We start from the raw sequence: 15,003 nt of genomic DNA, 5'->3' as shown, positions 1-15,003 counted from the left end.
ATTACAGGCTTGAGCCACCGTGCCCGGCTTGTGGGTTAAATTTGATCCCTCAAAAGATAAGCTGAAATCCTAACCTCCAGTACCTGTGAATGTGAACTTTTTTTTTTTTGAGATGGAGTTTTTCTCTTGTTGCCCAGGCTGAAGTGCAATGGCGCGCTCTAGGGTCACTGCAAAACCTCTGTCTCCCAGGTTCAAGCGATTTTCCTGCCTCAGCCTCCTGAGGAGCTGGGATTACAGGAATGCGCCACCACGCCCGGCTAATTTTGTATTTTTTCAGTAGAGACAGGGTTTCTGCATGTTAGTCAGGCTGGTCTCGAACTCCCGACCTCAGGTGATCCACCCACCTCGGCCTCCCATAGTGCTGGGATTACAGGCGTGAGCCACTGCGCCCGGCCAAATGTCACCTTTAATTGGAAATGAGTTCTTTGCAGATGTAATAACGTTAAGATGAGGTCACAATGGATCAGGGTAGGCTCTAATCCGATATCTGGTGTCCTTATAAAAGGGAAATTTGGACACAGACACACAGCGAAAACAAGGTGAAGAGGGATGCTTCTACAAGGATTGCCAAGGATTGTTGGCAACCATCAGAAGCTAGCGGAGAAGGCTGGAAAAGATTATCTCTCAGAGACCCCAAGAGAGAACTAACCTTGTTTTCACCTTGATTTTGAAATTCTGGCCTTCAGAACTGTGAGACAATAAATTTCTGTTGTTTTAAGCCTCTCAATCTGTTTTAATTTATTATGGCAAGCCTAGGACACGAATACACACACTTGAACATATTCTAGAACAGACAATTCTTATCTAAAACATGTTTTTCAACAAGAGATAAAGAAACAGTCCAGGCGCGGTGGCTCACGCCTGTAATCCCAGCACTTTGGGAGGCCGAGGCAGGCGGATCGCCTGAGGTAAGGAGTTTGAGACCAGCCTGACCAATATGGCGAAACCTTGTCTCTACTAAAAATATAAAAATTAGCTGCGCGTGGAGGCGCATGTCCGTTGTCCTAGCTACTTGGGAGGCTGAGGCGAAAGTTCCAGTGAACCAAGATTGCGCCGCGCCATTGCACTCCAGCCTGGGGCACAGAGCAAGACTCTGTCTCAAAAAAATAAATAAATAAAGTAAATAAATAAATAAATAAAAATAAGAAAAGAAAAAGAAAGATGGCCTATTTGTGGAACTTTTTCTAGGTACTGAATATTCATTCTAGCAATGCCAGACTTAGAATTTCAAAAGTGCTTTGTTTCAAGTTCTCCTGCTTTTTAAGAAGTTAAGGGTAGCCTAGAAGATCCAGACTTCGTTTTTATGAATCAGGGACTGCAGCCAAATGTGTAATTTTCTCTGATAGAATGAGGCCCTGCAATTCAAGCCTATCTTTCAGGGGGAGTGTAGAAAGTGATGGGAGCCAACACTGTAACAGGAACCTGAACTGGTGCTGTTATTAGTTCCAGTAGCTTCAGCCATTGCGATCAATACATCTCACATGCTCAGACTGGCTCCAGTTGACGCCATGGGATAAAATAACTCTTCACCAGTCTTTATATTCATAATCGTGATGTTTCATCTGCTACTTTAAAATCTCCTTGGGAAAAGAAAGAGTAAAATAATAAAAAGACCAGCTAGCATCCATGAGCACAAAGACAACCAAACCAAAAAACAAAGTGATTTTCTTCATTAAAAGGCTCTGTGCACGCCGAAACATTCTCAAAAACAGTTTACACCTTCTTCGTTTGTCTTCACAAACTCCAATTTTCTGTATTTGACTTTTCCCTCTTAAAGCAACGCAAAGCTACACACTGCGCAGGCGCCTGTGGCCAGGCGCCCCCCCGGGAGTATTCTGGCGCAGGCGCGGGGGCCGGGAAGTGGGCGGGCTCGCGCGCGTGCTCTGCGGTTCACTTCCGGCCAGCCCCTCCCCCGCCTCCCTCGCGTGGCCACCTCCCCCTCTGCCTTCTCCTACCCGGTCTCTTCCCCAACTCTCCCCACCCCTCGTGCTCCCCGCCCCGCTTGCCTCCTGTTCTTCCCCGCCCGCTCCATCCGGGTCGCTGACGGCTGTCTCTGGACTGGACAGCAGTGGCGTGGGCTTTGCTCTAAGGAACCTGGTAAAGTTTCACAGGGGCCGGGGAGGGGAGCAGCGGAGCAGCGGCACAGACGCTGGAGGTGCCCTGGTGATCACCGCCACTGGCTGACGGAGGAGGGTCCCAGGAGCCGGATACCTGCTTCAGCGACCGCGCTGCCTTGGTCTCTGGGGAAGGGCCGCCCCCCGTCACCTTGGGCTTCCCCTGCCCTGAAGGGCTGGGCGAGTTGTGGCCCCAGTGGGTTCGGGGGCGTGTGACGGCGTTAGGGAGGGGCAGGCCGGGCTGGGCGGATGCAGGCCGGCCCGGCACAGGGCGCTTTCTCAGCGCTTCCTAGGGGTGAGGGGTGTGGGGCGAGGGCAGGGTTGTGGCTCCCTGGCCCCGGGGCTGGAATGTCGCACCTCCCTGGGGATGGGCTTCTTTCAGGTTGAGGCCGCTGGCTGCCAAGCCTCGGCCGCCGGCCTCTGAGGCTGTTGCGAGCGGCCGGTTGCGGTAGTTGTCTGCTCGGCCGCGAGGTTGGGTGTGTGCAGATGATTTCTCTTTCCCGGTCCCCATGAGCTGATCTGGGTGTACGTTCAGGGAAAGACGGGACTAAACTGCTTCTCATTTCCCTACCTGTTGCTGGCGAGAGGACGCCTCTGTGCTTTAAAGAAAAGGGTGGTTAGACCTCGCGCGCTGAAGTCGGGGTATTTTCCTGTATTACTCTTATTTTGTTTTTTAAATATGGGAAAACAATGCAGAAGTCTTGGGAATTATAGAGTTCTGATGCCCCGAAAGAATGAAATCAAACTTCTGTTAATGGATGATGGGTCGTGGAATGGGACACCTTGGGCACTTGCTAACAGGAACGTAGGAAAATTGAGGTTGAGACTTCGCAGGCTCTGTAAGAATGTGCATGACTACTACAGAATAAGGCTGACTTCCTGTAATTATGATATTTAGTAACGCAATGTGTTTAAAAATCTACGTATGTATAGATGAAGTGGACTCTGTTATTTGTGTCTTTACAAGTGAAGAAATATTCAGTCAATGTGCTGGAAAGTTCTACAGATTTCGCCATCAGACTATCAGTGCCCCAGCCCCCATTCCTATTCTTGAAAAATCAGCAGTGCTGGAGTTATTTGCAATTAACCCCCGCCAATCTTTAAATAATTGTCTCAGAGGTATAGATAGATATAGATTGCTCACGGGAGAGTTTTTTAGTCCCGGTTGCCAATTGTAATAAAAGAGGTTGAATTTTGGAGAGAATTGATATTTAAACTGCATGTGTTTTTTTTCTGTATTATAATTATGCAAATTGATTTAGTTTTAAAATTAGTGAGGTTGGAATGTTAGTATTTTGATTTGAAAAATGGGATCTTTGGAGGTGATTTGAGATTGTGGTTTGGTAAGAGAATCCTCATTTTCTCTCTGGCCTATTAAGAATAATTGGGAGAGTCGTTTAAATTGTGGAAAATTGCTTTAAATTTCCATTGTTGGTTTTATTTCTGTTACAGATAAGAACTTCCATTTTCTGTTGATGTGGAGGTAGGTATTAGAAGGCTTAATTATACTAGGATTTGAGGGAGATTGCAAGGTTATGTTTCTGCAGTTGGCTAAATTTTTCACTGTGTATATTTGCTTTTTGGGCAGTGAAAAGATGTCTTATTTCTTGCTCCCATTGAAATTATTTAAAACAAAAAGTAGAAAAAATTGTGATTAATTTCATCAAGGTACTTACTCCCATTAGTTTAGTCTATCACAAGATAACCAGAAGTCAAAACTAGTTAATATGTTTTAAATTTTGCAACGGATCGTAGAAAGTGACATATTTCCCCTAAAACTTTCTGTATGATACATTTAAAAAAATACAATTGATTGGTTTTTGAAACAATGATGCTTATGTACCATGTTATAAAGTAAATTTAGTGTTTACCATGTAGCAATTATTGTAGCCTAGCACTTGAAAGAGCAATTACACATCCTTTTTTCTTTGAAGTCATATTAACTTCTTTCTATTTCCTCAGACATAGGGTACCTCCAACTTTCCGGGGTTTCAGAAGAGAATTTTTTATTGAAACTGGAAGACCAAAATAATTACAAGCATGTTGTGCTGGGGCAATGCATCCTTTGGACAGCTAGGTTTGGGTGGAATTGATGAAGAAATTGTACTAGAGCCCAGAAAAAGTGACTTCTTTATAAATAAAAAGGTCCGAGATGTAGGATGTGGACTCAGACATACTGTATTTGTTCTGGATGATGGAACAGTGTACACTTGTGGATGTAATGATCTAGGACAGCTAGGTCATGAAAAATCCAGAAAGAAACCAGGTAAGTTGAAACGTTTTTAAAATTTGCTATTTCTAATAATTATATCATTTTAAATTTGAATCATCATATAATATCTCTAGTTGTAATTATATGTTTATCAAACTTTAAAAGCAAAGTAGAAGTTATGTATTTCCATTATATTTGTATATTTGTATGGTTCTAAGTACTTTATGTTGTGGTTTCTTTTTTTTTTTACTAGTATTATAAAACCTTATTTTGTATGACAATATAAAACAATAAAGAAAATCAGCCTGCAGTATATAGGTCTTTGGTACAGAATGTGTAGTGTGCAGGTCCTCTTTAATACATTCTGTTCAGCCACCGTGGATAGATTTTAAATGCATAATTTACTTTGTGTTTACCTTACCTTGGAAGTGGGGGAAGAAAACAAGACGAAAAGCTTTTTACTTTGACTTGCTTGCCTAAAATATGTTTTTATTCTTTTTATCCCTCTGTCATAGTATTTTAAATATGTAATTTTATTTGGTTTAGTTAGAAATATCTTTTATTCCTCTAATCTTTTACTTTCTGTAGCATTGCTAGCTATTCAAGATTTTGTGACTATGAAGTGTCCTATTTTGTAATAGTTGTACAAGCAAAATTAAATAATTTGTAGGGTAATGAGAATTTTGAGGAATTTGGTCACATTTCATGTTCTGTTTTCCTGGATATTGTATTTTAAAATCAAATATTTCTACATTTAGGAATATCATTGTTATGTGAGTTTTGCTTTCAATTATGATAACTAAAAGTTAATGATTTCAGGTGGTAAATTCAGATGAGACTGCAGCTATACTGACTTAAACAGTTTCTTTTAACTGTAACAATAATGGCACTTCAGTATTTTCTGTAGCAGTTATATTATCAGTTTATCATTTAAGTGGTTTCTGTTACTCAACTTTTGAGAGATTAATGTAATCTGAGATATTCAGACATTAAATTAAGGCACGATTCATCCTTCACATCATCTCACGACCATGCCAAATCTCACTTTTCTGACTTACAAATACTGTATTGTTTTCATCCTTTCTTTGTGGTTAAGGTCTTAGTGTATTTTCTTCTACCTTAATTTGTAATTTATTTTTTATTGGATAAATGATAGTGACATTCGTAAAATAGATTTTTAATTCTTGCAGAACTCAATAAATGGCAACTTTCTTGTACTCTACCTGTCTAAGAACGTTTTATGGATTCCTACCAGATTTTCATAATCTCAGGCATTGAGGTGGTCATATTGATAGAAATGAATGGTAATTTACTGATATGCATTTGATGATTGCCTCTGCTCCAGAGACAAATGGGCCCTTTTCTATTTTTGCTTAACTTGGAATGCTGCCTCAGGTTGAGATTTTCATGGTACCGAGGCTGCTGCTGTTCTTTGTACTTTAGCATGCCCCATAGAAATAACTGAACATCTCTCTGTATTACTTTAATAATTTCTGAAAGGCTGTAGGGCAAGTAGAAAGTAAAAAGCCAGCACATAGGAATAAAATGTTTAAATGTTAGAGGTAGACACTGTGTACTAATAGTATAATGATTATAGTGCCAGGAACGGCTTCCAACTATATAGATGAAATTCTGAGAAACTTAACTAGCTAGAATAGGCTTCTTTGTGGTCATGTTGACATTGTGATGATTGCATTGTGACATCTATATCATCTTGATTCAACCTGGAAGCATTATTTGGTAACGTAAAGTTGGGGTGGTAAGTTTCCCTAATTTGGGATACCTCTTTAGGATTGCCTCATTGTTGTCCCAATTACACCACAGTCTATGGAAGAGAAAAGTGACAGACATTAACTTTGTCTTTGAGAAATTTAGAGTCTGGATTGGGAGTTAAGGTGTACATGAACAACTAGAGAGAATTTGAAATTAGACATGATATGCTATGTACTTTGAGCCTAAGAAATTTAAATGATGGGAAATATTATGGGATAGAATTAAAGTAAGGTTTCTGGGAGAAAATGAAGGCTTACATTTAATTCTATTGGTGATCACATGAACAGCTAGGAAATAAGTCTGGAGCTGAAATAGTTTAGTTTTGTAGAAGGAGGGTGGTGCTGATCCTGAGAAAAGCTTTTTATTATCAGAAGTTCTGGTTCAGTGATACATTGAAGTGAACCTAGGTTTCAGAGGGAAGAGAAGGAACTTCAAAAAGTAGTAGTTGCTGTCATAGGAACTTCACCTTTTAATCTCAGCCTTGATTGAAGATTTTTTTTTTTTTTTTTTTGAGACAGAGTTTCGCTCTTGTTGCCCAGGCTGGAGTGCAATGGCGCCATCTCGGCTCACCGCTACCTCCGCCTCCCAGGTTCAAGCAATTCTCCTGCTTCAGCCTCCCGAGTAGCTGGGATTACAGGCGCCAACCACCATGCTTGGCTACTTTTCCTATTTTTAGTAGAGATGGGGTTTTACCATGTTGGCCAGGCTGGTCTTGAACTCCTGACCTCAGGTGATCCGCCTGCCTTGGCCTCCCAAAATGCTGAATTACAAGCATGAGCCACCGCTTCTGGACTAAGATGTTTTTTAAATAATGTTCTTCACTAAAGTTAAGAATTTTTTAACTAAAGTTATTTATATTTGGAATAATTTGTTAATGATTTAAATGTGTCATTTCCCCAAACCCTTTTTAAATTTGTAAATTTGAGGACTGGATTAAAAGATAAAAAGTTGTTGGATCTTATTTATTTTAAAGTCTTCTGGTAATTGAGCAAGTTGGTTGTATTTCTGGGACCATGTAATAAACATAGGTCTCTTCACAAGAGGTTTTTTGTTTGTTTGTTTTGTTTTGTTTTGAGACAGAGTCTCACTCTGTTGCCCAGGCTGGAATGTAGTGGCATGATCTCTGCTCACTGCAACCTCTGCTTCCCAGGTTCAAGCGATTGTCCTGCCTCAGCCTCCCGAGTTGCTGGGACTATAGGCACGTGCCACCATGCCCGGGTAATTTTTTGTATTTTTAGTAGGGACGGGGTTTCACCATGTTAGCCAGGATGGTCTTGATATCCTGACCTCGTGATCTGCCTGCCTTGGCCTCCCAGAGTGCTGGGATTACAGGCGTGAGCCACCGTGCTCAGCCGACTTCCCAGGAGCTTTAAACTTGTGTCAGAAAGCAGACAGAATGGACGGAACTAAGAATTGTTTCTTTACGTAGATTGGCTTTATAAATATACATATTCCATAACTAATAAGGAGTAAAAGAGAAAGAGGTAGCCTTATTAAGGATAAATTCTTCTTGAGATTCATAATAACCTACTGGAGGACTTGGCCTGACAATGTAGTAAATAGATTTAACCTGTGGCCTATTGAAAAGCAGTGTTTCCGTTCTGGACTTTTTAGGAACCACATAGAAAGATGTAACTGAATTCCTTTATTATACTAAAGGTGCACATTATGTTTATGTTCATCTCTGTTGTCTTGTATGTGTATGTCCTTTTCCATCACTACTAGCTTTTTCTGAATTATTTCCAGAGAAGTGAATGTCTGTTTCACTTTCATGTTTTTTTCTTCATAAGAACTTTAAAATACTTTTAAGCTAATGTCTCAATTTTTTAATTTATAGCTAGCAAATAAATTTATTTAATCTTCAGTGTGCTAAACCAGTCCATTTAAATGAATTGTTGGTTTTTTTAGACTTTCAAATTCAGTTCTGAAGATTTTAAGTTTGGAAAGTATACTTTTCTTTAAAAGATCCTTTTCTTACTGTATATCTAATCATAGGTATAATTTGGTGACCATGGTCCTAACTATATGTTTTGCACATTGATTTCCATTTGTTTCATGTTAGAAACAGTATTAAACTGTTTTGTGACCATAATTTATAAATAAAGTGGTGTTCTGTTTAAAAACAAGCCCTGTTATCTAAAAAATAGTTTTTTGTGTTTTATAACATTCTTTCAAATGGAGTGTTTCATTTAATTCTCACAACAGTTGTATGTAGCTAAGGCAGGTATCATGGTCCCTATTTTACAGATGAGGACACTGAGGTTAAAAGAGATTAAGAGACTAATAGGGTCACTTGGCTGGCACATCTTGAGACCACCCTAAATCTTGTGATTTTTATCCTTAATCTTACAAATCTTTTCCTTTGCTGTATTTAGAAGGTAGAAGAATATTTGTTCACTTTTAGGAAAGGTGGTTTCCATCAGTATTTTATTGTAATTCCAAGGGTTTTTTTATTTTTTGGTTTTTTTTGAGATGGGATCTTGTTCTGTTGCTCAGCCAACAGTTGCCCATTGCAGTGGTGTGATAATAGCTCACTGTAGCCTTGGACTCCTGGGCTCAAGTGATCTTCCTACCTCAGCTTCCCCGGTAGTTGGGACTACATTTATGTGCCACCATGCCTGCTTAATTTTTTTTTTTTTTTTTGAGACAGAGTCTTGCTCTGTCACCCAGGGTGGAGTTCAGTGGTGTGATCTCTGCTCACTACAGCCTCCACATCTTGGATTCAAGTGATTCTCCTGTTTCAGCCTCCCGAGTAGCTGGGACTACAGGTGTGTGCTGCCACACCCGGCTAATTTTTTTGTATTTTTAGTAGAGGCAGGGTTTCACCATGTTGGCCAGGGTGGTCTTGAACTCCTGACCACAGGTGATCTGCCCACCTCGGCCTCCCAAAGTGCTGGGATTACAGGCGTGAGCCACCAGGCCTGGCCAATTTTTTTATGTTTGTTAGAGATAGAGGTCTTCCTGTGTTGCCCAGTCTGGTCTCAAACGCCAGTCCTCAAGCTATCCTCCTGCCCTGGCTTCCCCAAATTGCTGGGATTTATAGGGATGAGCTACTGTGGCAGCCAAGAAAAATCTTTTAAAAATTACTATCTTATAACTAAGGTTATATAATGAAGACAGCATATTTTATTATCATCCCCCTTGTGCACAAACTCAAAAATCATTTTAAAAACTAATGAGAAGATTGAGAGTTCTATTTTCAAAATGTAATATTGTACCAACACAAACAAAAATTCAAATATGTATAGTGTATCACTGAATGGAAAACTAACTTAATTAGCAGAGTTTATAGGTAATAGTTTTAATAGTATGATAAAATTTATTGTGGTTTATGTTGAACTCTTTTTAAAGATCATGAGCATTGATTCTGTGTTTTCCATATCCTCGAATGGTAATTTCTACTGTTGAGTCATTCCAATAAAAGCTTTTTGGTCACATAGTAGTGATTACTTGGTTTGCCTTTCTTGCTTCTTCATTTTTCTGACCTGTCCTCTCTCTGTTCATAAAACAAATCTGTAAAATATAGTTGAAATTTAAAAAGTAATATAGGAAAATATAACTATGGGAAATAAACTTACTCACTTAAGGGTGGGTTAAAAATAAAAATACCAGATTATCCCACACATTTCTTACTGAACCAGAGCATTTAAACCAAAGAAGCTCATTGTGTTTTATAACTCCCAGTTTTCACAATACCTTCTAAGGAAGAGAAAGATGTGGATGATAGATTTGAAAAAAGTAATTACTTGGGTCAGGAGTGGAGGCTTGCTTTGAACACTGTACTTTGAGAAAGGTTAGTGCCCAAGAATCAGTGTCAAGGGTAGGAAAAAAAATCATAATGCAAACAGATGACTACTGTTAGAGAAATGTATAATAATACTTTACTTTGTGTAGGACCCCACATCTGAGGAATTTCAAGAGCATTACACAATAACTCATGGTTCCTTTCAAAATGCTTGTGACACAATTTGCAAGGATTATCCTCATCTTAGGGGATAAATTTACGGAGAAATGGCAGCACAAGTTGGTAAGTAACTTGTCAAAATAGGTGACTGGTGAACAGCTATAAGTTGAATCTGAAAGTTGGAGTCTACCAGTCTCCTACCTTATTCACTAAATTGTGCTTATGTTTAGAATTATTTACAGTAATATCTTCTGTTTGAGGCAGATCAAATACTAGTGCACAGATTGTTTCCCTACCATTCTATTTGGTGGCCAGTTAAATCATTATTTTACCAAGATGCTTACATTCTGATGCCACTTTGATACTTCTTTATAACTCTGTGTGGTATGAAGAATATTTAAACAAATGAACAGAAAAACTTAACTATGGTAATACCCAGTCTTTTCTGTTTTCTGTTATATATTGTATACATCCCTTTGTCTAACTGGTATGCTGTACTACAATCCAAGGTCCATAGTAACTGACTTGCAGAATTAATTTGGTGGCTAACCTTGGAACTTGGATTAGTTACGTTGTATAAAGTCCACTATGTAAATACATGCATCTCTCTCTAAGATGCATTGGTTTGGTGGATGCCTTATAAAACTCTTAAAACCTACACAGAAGACAAAAATAGCAGTAGATGCCTAATCTGAGCAGTCTAACAAAGGGAAGCTTCTTTAAAGGACTTGGAACCAGTGATTTTCTCTTGGGTATGTTAATGTTTTTACATGATTAGAAGTGAGCCACATACTTTCCTTAAAAGATTTAGCAGTGCGGTAGATTTTGGTTTCACAATTTGGGTAGTTAGCAGATTCTTGTTGCAGATGGCAGTCTGGGGAGTCTAGTTTCCATTATCTCCTTAGTAAGGACTCTTAGGGTTCCATGTTCCCAATAGATCATACAAATGTAGCACTGTTTTTCAAGCTCATTTCTCACAAAGGCTTGCATTTTTAAAACTGCTTTGAAGAAATAAAAGTTACTTCTGTATTCCTAGGCTATAAAGTATATCAAGTGCTTGGGATACATATGAAAGAATCGAATAGAGGCGGCATACTCAAATGTTCATATAAAAGTTTATTTGGGCTTGGATAATGTTAGTAGAAAAATGGGTAACACTAATAAGGAAACTATATTAATGAGCTCATGGTTGAACTTCCTATTCCCCTGGATTTTTTTTCTCATATTGATGGAATTTAAAAGGCAGTCATTTTAAATCATGATAAATTATGATGATTACCTTATATGCGAGAAAAACCTATGCTGTGTGTAATTATACATTTTATTGGAGTTTTGTTTTTTTAGACTGGATCTTGCTGTCACTGGAGTACAGTAGTTAAATTGTGGCTCAATGCAGCCTCAACTTCCCTGGGTTCAGGAATCCTCTTACCTCAGCCTGCTGAGTAGCTGGGACCACATGTGCATGCCACTATGCCCAGCATATTTTTGTATTTTTTGTAGAGACAGGGTTTCACTCTTTTGCCGAGGCTGGTCTCGAAGTGATCATCCCACCTCAGACTCCCAAAGTGCTGGGATTATAGGCATGAACCACCACGCCAGGCCTTATTAGAGTTGTTTTTTTTTTTTAGGGAAATTTCATGCATTTCGGTGGCTTATTCCTTAAACCATAATGTTTTATTTGCCTAGATTTACTCTTTTGTGTTCATTTCTAGCATGGCAGAATTTTGGTTTAGCCTTTCTTGGCCATAAGACATTCTGGAATCCTTTAGTAATGGGCTTTTCACAAATTATTTGAAAATATCTTAATTACTTTTTTATTCATATCTAAGATTTGCCTCACTTTATTCCTTTGCTAGGTGTTATACTATTCTGAGATAACACATTTTTAGTTTTTCACAATTGTTTTCTATTATTAAAGTATTACATGTTCTTGGTAGAGAATTTCTAACACATAGGAAAGTAAAAACTATAATGCCATCATGCATAGGTAAATAGTATTGTCACTTGAGACCTTTTCTATATTCATATATGTTTCTGATTAAAAACTAGGAATGCGTTCTTGTATCTCAACTTTTTTCCCTGATAATAATTTAGTATTTTCCCATGTTTTAAAATTTTAGAAATATTGGGAATATTTAAGAATATAATTAACATTTTATCATTTAGATGTACCAAAATATATTTAAGTATTCTATTTTTTGGATTTTTTTTTTTTGAGACGGAGCCTTGCTGTTTCCCAAGCTGGAGTGCCTGGCGTGATCTCCACTCAACGCAGCCTCTGCCTCCTGGGTTCAAGTGATTCTCCTGTCTCAGCCTCCTGTGTAGCTGAGATTACAGATGTGTGCCACCACTCCCGGCTAATTTTTTGTATTTTTAGTAGAGACAGGGTTTCACCATATTGGCCAGGGTGGTCTCAAACTCCTGACCTCGTGATCCACCTGCCTCAGCCTCCCAAAGTGTTGGGATTACAGGTGTGAGCCACTGTGCCCAGCCTATTTTTTAGAATTTACTTCCAGATTTTTGTTATAAATTAATACTGCAATGAACATATATATCAATTCAGTCTTTATTTCTTTTTCTTTTTTTCTCTCTTTTTTTTTTTTTAGACAGAATCTCACTCTGTTGCCTGTTGCCTAGGCTGGACTGCAGTGGTGCCATCTTGGCTCACTGCAACCTCCGCCTCCCAGGTTCAAATGATTCTCCTGCCTCAGCCTCCCGAGTAGCTGAGATTGCAGGCATGCGTCACCATACTTGGCTAATTTTTTGTATTTTTAGTAGAGATTGGGTTTCACCATGATGGCCAGGCTTGTCTTGAACTCCTGACCTCAGGTGATCCACCTGCCACGACATCCTAAATTGCTGGGATTACAGGCCTGAGCCACGGTGCCCGCCTATTTCTTTCAATTATTTTTTATTTTGGGGAGACAGGATTTTGCTCTGTTGCCCAGGCTTGAGTGCAGTGGCATGATCTCAGCTCATGGCAACCTCCGTCTCCTGGGCTCAAGCAATTCTCCTGCCTCAGCCTCCAGAGTAGCTAGGATTACAGGTGTGTGCCACCATGCCTGGCTAATTTTTGTATTTTTAGTAGAGGTGGGATTTTGCCATGTTGACCAGGCTGGTCTAGAACTCCCGGCCTCAAGTGATCTGCCCACTTCGCCCTCCCAAAATGCTGGGATTACAGGCATGAGCTACCACTCTGTTTCTTTATTATTATTTGAGACAGAGTTTCGCTCTTGTTGCCCAGGCTGAAGTGCAATGGTCCGCCTCTCAGGTTCAAGTGACTCTCTTGCCTTGACCTCCTGAGTAGCTGGGATTACAGATGCCCGCCAACACGCCCTGCTAATTTTTTGTAATTTTAGTAGAGACGGGGTTTTGCCATGTTGGCCAGGCTGGTCTCGAACTCCTGGCCTCAGTTAATCCACCCGCCTCGGCCTCCAAAGTGCTGGGATTACAGGCATGAGCCACCACACCTGACCTACCTCTGTTTATTTCTTTAGGAAAAAGAACATCTTTAAGGAACGAGAACTGGATTTATTGTTTAAGCACAGTTGTGTCTCATTTTACGAAGTTTATATACTCATAAGATATTTGTAAATGAAAGTTTTTAAAATGTATGACAAGGCTGAGCGCGGTGGCTTACGCCTGTAAACACAGTGCTTTGGGAGGCCGAGGCAAGCGGATCATGAGGTCAGGAGTTCAAGACCAACCTGGCCAACATAGTGAAACACCGTTGCTACTAAAAAAATAGAAAAATTAGCTGGGCATGGTGGTGCGCCTGTAGTCTCAGCTACTCGGGTGGCTGAGGCAGGAGAGTTGCTTGAACCCAGGAGGCAGAGGTTGCAGTGAGCCGAGATCTGCACTTTAGCCTGGGTAACAGAGCGAGACTCCATCTAAAAAAATAAATAAAATAATAAAAGTAAATAAATAATTACAATTACAATATTATGACATAGTAGGGAATAGAAAACAAATGTACAAATAATAGAAATGCAATTAAAATATGCCAAGTGTTATAGGATGTATAAACAACAGTGCTGTGTAGAGATAGTGTACTATCAGATAGCAACAGGCAAGTTTGAGGCTGGGGGAAGAGTAGTCCATGTAACTGAGATGTCTGAGAATAGTGAGCAGGAAGGTTAGAAAGGCAAAATTGAGGTCAGATTATAGAAATAAATTCAGGAGCTTGAATTTAATTTGGTGAATATCCACTGATAGTTTGTAATGGGAATTACAATGGATTTATAAAGGAAAGGTTTAAAGGGAGAGAAATTGGAGGTAAAGAAATAGGCTGTAATGGTAGTCCTTGAAAGCAAGAAAGGAGCAGGTAGATGATGGAGAGACTTAGGGAGGCAGAAAGAATGGACAGGCTTTGATAACCAGATGGAAATAAATAATAAACATAAAGGGAAGAGCTAGGTATGATCCTAAGTGGAATCATTAGCTGATAGAAATAAGGAATCCAGGAAGAGAAGAAATATTCTCTTTTATTTTAAGAGGCAAGTTAAAAGATTCTGGTAAGGCGAATTTTGTGGTAAACTTAATAATACTGAGTGAGCAGTAAGAAATGTAGTACTGTAAGTGGGGGCTAAATGCGTGAAGTGTTCATTTTCGATTTTGTTTTATTTTCAGTTCAGATAGGCTGACATTCCAACTGTTGACTTCTCCCCAGTTCTAACCTGTTAAGTAATTAATAATTCATTAACAATACTTTGTGCTTTTGGAAGACTGCTTAAGGCACGTGGTGATACAATACCATTGTAAATTTAAAGTGACCTAAATGGTTGCCTCCTCCGTCTGTTTTGTAAACCTGAATTTTTATATACAGATTTTTTTTTTTTTTTTTTTTTTGAGATGGAGTATCGCTCTGTCACCCAGGCTGGAGTGAGTGGCACCATCTCTGCTTACAGCAACCTCCGCCTCCCAGGTTCAAGTGATTCTCCTGCTTCAGCCTTTCAAGTAGCTGGGATTACAGGCACCCGCCACCGTGCCCAGCTAATTTT

The 15,003-nt window shown here is 39.5% G+C and overlaps 1 protein-coding gene across 6 annotated transcripts in view; it reads left to right on the top strand.

Moving 5' to 3' along the window:
- Window positions 1-1,892: 1,892 nt before the first annotated feature.
- Window positions 1,893-15,003, top strand: part of HERC4 (HECT and RLD domain containing E3 ubiquitin protein ligase 4) — a 153,150-nt gene continuing 140,039 nt past the window's right edge. For 4 of the 6 annotated variants that reach the window (XM_011926859.1, XM_011926868.1, XM_011926849.1 and 1 more), the window contains exons 1-3: window positions 1,893-2,097; window positions 3,567-3,597; window positions 4,077-4,380. In XM_011926859.1, the coding sequence (XP_011782249.1) occupies window positions 4,155-4,380 (226 nt within the window). In that variant the 5' untranslated portion in view covers window positions 1,893-2,097; window positions 3,567-3,597; window positions 4,077-4,154. Of the gene's footprint in view, window positions 2,098-3,566; window positions 3,598-4,076; window positions 4,381-6,617; window positions 8,226-15,003 lie in introns of those variants that run through there. The other 2 variants (XM_011926883.1, XM_011926875.1) reach the window with 2 other exon arrangements.

The sequence above is a fragment of the Colobus angolensis genome, unplaced genomic scaffold (genome assembly GCF_000951035.1).
Source record: "Colobus angolensis palliatus isolate OR3802 unplaced genomic scaffold, Cang.pa_1.0 Scaffold12, whole genome shotgun sequence".
Lineage (NCBI taxonomy): Eukaryota > Metazoa > Chordata > Mammalia > Primates > Cercopithecidae > Colobus > Colobus angolensis.
Note: the sequence above shows the minus strand (reverse complement) of the source record. Positions and strands in the feature narration are given on the sequence as shown.